Source organism: Trachymyrmex septentrionalis, unplaced genomic scaffold (assembly GCF_001594115.1).
Source record: "Trachymyrmex septentrionalis isolate Tsep2-gDNA-1 unplaced genomic scaffold, Tsep1.0 scaffold62, whole genome shotgun sequence".
NCBI classification, from domain to species: domain Eukaryota; kingdom Metazoa; phylum Arthropoda; class Insecta; order Hymenoptera; family Formicidae; genus Trachymyrmex; species Trachymyrmex septentrionalis.
In genome coordinates this window covers 1,740,873-1,746,490 of record NW_017305800.1, presented here as the reverse complement: position 1 = coordinate 1,746,490, position 5,618 = coordinate 1,740,873, and the positions used below count along the sequence as shown (strand labels likewise).

At 35.4% G+C, this 5,618-nt stretch overlaps 1 protein-coding gene across 1 annotated transcript; it reads right to left on the bottom strand.

The window, feature by feature from the left end:
• Positions 1–640: 640 nt before the first annotated feature.
• On the bottom strand, positions 641–5,310 carry LOC108752873 (glycoprotein-N-acetylgalactosamine 3-beta-galactosyltransferase 1). Its single transcript, XM_018494043.1, has 7 exons — positions 4,867–5,310; positions 3,884–4,099; positions 3,190–3,341; positions 2,889–3,064; positions 2,074–2,281; positions 1,859–1,997; positions 641–1,548 (listed from the first exon to the last, which is right to left on the bottom strand). Exons 3-7 carry the CDS (start codon positions 3,218–3,220, stop codon positions 1,005–1,007), a joined length of 1,098 nt encoding a protein of 365 aa, XP_018349545.1. The 5' UTR covers positions 3,221–3,341; positions 3,884–4,099; positions 4,867–5,310; the 3' UTR covers positions 641–1,004.
• Positions 5,311–5,618: the final 308 nt, after the last annotated feature.

Genomic DNA, 5,618 nt, shown 5'->3' with positions numbered 1-5,618 from the left:
CGGTTATGCAGAGATTGTTTTCCTCCAATTTAACTTTGAATGCAAAAAAAAGAAGAAAAGACACGAAGAGAGAAATTGTGGGGCGCGTCTGAGTGGAGCCACGGTGGCCAATTGCGTCAGTCGCATAGTACAAATATGACTTGTACATAGAACCCCTAACTCCCTAATTAATTGGTTAATTTACTCACACCTACACTCACTCTGTATCTATAGTATTTATTACTGGGTAGTACGTCATTATTGGGATTATTATTATTATTAAAATTATTATTACCATTATTATATTAATATTACGAAATACAGTTTTATGTGTATATATATAATTACATATGTGATTTTTCTTTCGTATTTGCAGCGCCCAAAAAATTGTCTCGCAAGCACAGTAGAAAAGATTTTTCGCTTCCATGAACATACAAAAAAAAGTGAATTGAATTTTTTTCATTTGCTAAGTGACTGCTCTTATCATTTCGAGTTTTGTGTACTAATATCTTTTTACTAGTCAATACGCGATGGTGCTATATATCTTTACATTGCTAATTAGGTAGATAAAAGTATCCTTTTTTAAAGAAAAATAAAACGTGATACTTTTAAATACCTTTAAAGAGGAAGGAAAATACGCGACATATATATTAAAATACGATTTAAGGATCATACGTTTTATTCAGTTTAAACTCTTAAGAAATTATTATCACATCGCATCTTATAAAATTTAACTGTCGTAATTTCGTTCCTAAAAAAATTTCTAAAAAAAATTCTGAATCTCTACGCATATCTATTGTGCTTGCACTATCTCCCTATCTTTTCTAGTCTATAACTATATCCATTATGGCCAGTGTTTTTTAACACAGATACGTATAAAGACTTCATGTGTTTAAGAAGTACGATATATCACACTTTTCCGCTGAGAATATATTACACTTATATATCGTTGGCTCGAATGGACTAGTATCATGTATAAAATAAAAATTACAGAACCTTACGATTTATTTACGACAGTGTACGGACTAGTATTCAATCAACGTCGACGGTCGATCCGGAGAAGATCTTTCCAGGCTGTGACTGATACCATATGGCCTCAAATGGTAAATTAGATACTCCAGAACATACATCATGTTCGGTGACACGTAATGGAATGAAACAGCACTGTCTGAACAGCAATTCAATCCATCCTTGGTATCATAATAGATATACTTCCAATACCAGAAATTTTTATCTACATGATTTGGGATCAAATGATGTTCCGGCACAAACGGAAAGAATCTACCGCGCCCATGAGGATCTCTGGTATCCATCGCGCGTACACCAATTTTTTCGAGACATTTTCCCATCTCCACGTCCTCGGCACCGCCATTATCCGGCCGGCACTTTGTCTTATCGGGTAAACCTTCTTCCACGAACTTGCGTAAGCCTTCCTTACTAAGTACATATCCTGCGCCACCGCTCATATAACCTTGTTTTACGAAAGGTTTAAATCTGCATCCGAAGTACAATGATGAATTTGGATTATATGATGATAACATATATCGTAAATTTTCTACTACCACATATCTGAAAACGCATAAATGTAAAAAAAATTATTTTTTTCAATTACATATGTGTACAACGTATTTAGTAGCTCTTTTGATTGTGAATAACATTGTTCATTTAAAATAATCTAAACTATCAAGTTTATTTAATTTTTTTGTTTTTCTAATTTATTCAATATTACTTGTATTTATATTTTTTGTTAACTAATAAAAAAAAATTTGTGTTACTTATTTATGTGTATTACACGATAAAGATAAAATCGTGAAGAGAATGTACATGTATATATCGTGCTGTAGAGATAAAATTTATCATAAATATAGAATACACTTACGTATCATCATCAGCTTTCATGAACCAATCTACTTTATCTTTGTACTTCTCGTAAGCGTATTTAAACGCTTCTTTGGTTTTAGCCCATAGATTATCTCTACCTTCCTTTACTGGCAATACTACAGTGGGTAAGCTGGCGTCTAAAAATAAATAGCATGAGTACATTGTACAAAAATTCTATCTGCGTATCACAATCTTTATCTACGTTTAAAATACCTGCCGCAGAACTCATAAAAAGAAGTACATTGCAACGTTTTCCCCATGTCGCTTTCACGTGACGAGCCTTGCTCTGATGATTCTTCGGACCTGTCATAATCCAGCAAAGAACACGCACTTTTCTCGCCATATCCTGAGCTATTCTATCTTCTCCTTTGTGGAAATCTTCATCATCACCATGAAATTTCACTTCTGTTTCAGGACCAACCTATCATAGAAAATTCAGTGATGAAACTTAAAAATCATTTCACAGTTACACTTATACAGGGTGTCCTGAAATTCAATTCGAATTAAAATACCACAGCAAGAAAGTTCTCGAAAAATTAAGTTATTTGTTAAATTTTTTAAGTAGTTTTTGAGATAATAAGGATTTAAATATGGATAATTACGTTTAGATGACATTATACGAGTCATTATTTAAACGTAGCCTATAGTTAGCCATGTTAAAAACTCTTATTATCTTAAAAAGTAGTACTTAAAATAAAAATTTATTAAATTAAAAATAACTTTTTTACTTAATTTTTCGAAAACTCTTGCTGTGGTATTTTGATTCACGAATTTAGGAACATTCTGTACAATAATTATATTTAAAAAAAAAAACATTATTTGCTCATATTTTAATTAAAAAGAGAGGAAATTCATCCTTTTCCTCACAGATATAGCTATAAGCAAAATTTACACGCATTTATGTTGGCTTATAAGTTTCTATGTTTTGTATCGAATATTTAACATATGGTTCTGAATGATAGATCAAGTTGGCACAAACATTTTAAAAGCATTGTTATTTAGAATATAAAAAAAAATACATTGCGTACCTCTGATTCTAGTTCTGAATAATGATGAGGATCTCTGGAAAGGCCAGAACCACCTGGTACCCAACTAAACATGTGCGGTACATCTCTCGTAGATGTAATGAGCAAACATGCTGATAAAAAACCGAAAACCGTTCCAGCAACGAGTGTCAATATAAATCGCCGTCCACTTCGACCACCTGTGTGAACAAGTAATTACTGTATATTTTATAATTGTTACAATTTCATATTTACAAATTATGGATTAACAAGTCAGAGGATTAAGCATAATAATTTATTTATATAAAATTAAATGGACACTTACCATCAAAACTAGGTAGCCGCTGCTGCACCATGATATATAATATAAATTGGCTCAACTCAATAACTCTATAAATGCTTGAATATAAATTGCAGTCTCTTTCGCATTCATTTTTACTCGTATAAATGCATGATATGATATTTTATTACTGCCTTCTAAAATATAAAAACATATTACTGTTTTATGATTAATATAATAAGAAAAGAGATAGTACTGTGTTAGGCTGGCCACACAATAACATTCAAGTAAACTTACACACAAGTGGATTGTACAAGTATACTTGATAAATTTACTTGAAAGCGTTTGGCCAACCTCAAATAAAAAGTGCACTAAATGTTGAACAACTTTTACTGTAATATTATCATCTGTTCATATTATCTTGTGAGATATCAATAAATTCTTAAAGTTTGTTGATAAACTACTCTGAAAGTTGATTGACATCAATATCTTATTGATATCAGATAATATTTTTATATCATTATATATAATCATAAATTATAATAATAATTTATAATTATCAATTATAGAAATAAAGAAATAAAAATTTTTCTTATGCCAAGTACTCTTATATTAATGTATTATTTTTCTATTTTAGTTCATGTTGCAGATGACTATTTCACAACATTAAAATCAACATCACGTAATATTTGTGTTAATAAAATACATTCATTATTATTCATTAACTTCATATACATACCTGATCAACAAGATGGCTTGATAATACGATAAACTCTTCAAGGCCATTTCTAAGCTCATGTATTGAACTCGTCACTTACACAATAATGTAAGATAATCTTCGCTGAGCACATCTTTCCATGCTTCTCGTATTTTTAGTCAGCTAAGAATGAGTGCTAAGAGTTGTATATATAAGCGTATGTATAATGCAGTATCTTCGATTCAGAGGACTGGAGATCTGAAATAAAAAAAAACCTTCATAAATAGCAACCAGAGACAGGTGTTTGAAAGATCTGGAGATGAGAATACTTGGAGACAATGCTGTATTCACAGCACACTTTTTGAGTTATATGCGCATTTATATTGCTGAATGTATAAACAGTTTATCGGAAGTGTTCTTTGATAACGAAATAATGGTTATTATGATTCTAGATATAATAGCACTTTTGTTTCACTGATAATGTTAGTGTGTACTGTGTAATATTAGATGTTATCTCCAAGCAAGCAAAGCGATTTTCTACGAAGGCACCAGGCACCGGCGCCAGAGCACAGGTGCGAATACAGAAAATAGGAAATATATGTAATAATGCTCGATCTACTATTATGCAAGCTCAGTCTATTATTATGTTAATTACAGGCACATATATAACAGCGAATGCGAAAAGCAGCGGAGCATCGCGTTCGAAACGTTCGATCGTCGCCCAGAGTGACATCGCATTCCTTCAAAAATACTGTCGGCGAAAACAAAACAGAAAACGAATTGTGCAATGCGCGATAACAGGAGGTCGGAATGCGATATTTTTCGCGATAGTCATCAGTTTTCGTCTAGCCGTGTCTCTTATTAAGCCAAGTTACACCGAAGCACTCTTCGTTCGTTAGCCCGTGTTTATTAAATTTATGCGCACAATTGCGCAAATATTCGCACGATCGTGACAAATATTTACGGCCCAATATCACCGTCACTATACACCTCGCACGCGTAACGAGGAGTTTTCATTCACAAACCGTGCGAAGTATCGTGGATCACCTACTGCCCAGTCGTCGATGGTGCGCCGGGGAATGTTCGTCGCGCCGCGCCGTCGCACGAAGTGAATCGTTCGATTCATCAAAGAGAAAAATCTCGTCAACACGCCTCGCGGTCTCTCGCGGATCTAACACGCGGATCCGAGATTCCGGATCCTCCTCTTCGAGCTTCCGAGAAGCGCGCGTTATCGCGAGAACATGTTTACACAGCACGTCGAGAATGCCGTCGGTGTTCCGTGAATTACAAGATTAAAAGAACCAACGACTTACATTTCTTCTTTCCCTCCTCCCTCCCCCCCTTCCCCCAGGATTCACAGGCGAACGTCTTCGAGCGACGGCGTCATCCCGCGAGCGTTATCGCGAGAGACGCGTTAACAGGCACAAAAGAATCCGCGAACATTCGGGTAGCGATAACAATCGACGATGCGCGCGTCTCGCTCCCCCCTCCGCCCCGTCGTAACGAGTATGTGCATACACGCGCACGCGCGCACACGCACGTCACGTGCCGTGTAGTATGTACATACGCACTGATTAGAAAGTATCCGTGCATAGCGTGCACCGAGGCCGTCTCCATTCGACTCGTGATGCTCGTGATGTGACGACGCATATGGCCATCACGCCGATATTCTCGTATCGCGAGGAAACGCCGAGAGCGCGGGGGGAAACAAACCATCGACGCGATACGACCTGATACGACTCAATTCGTCATCCGGTATATACGTGTATATGTGCGT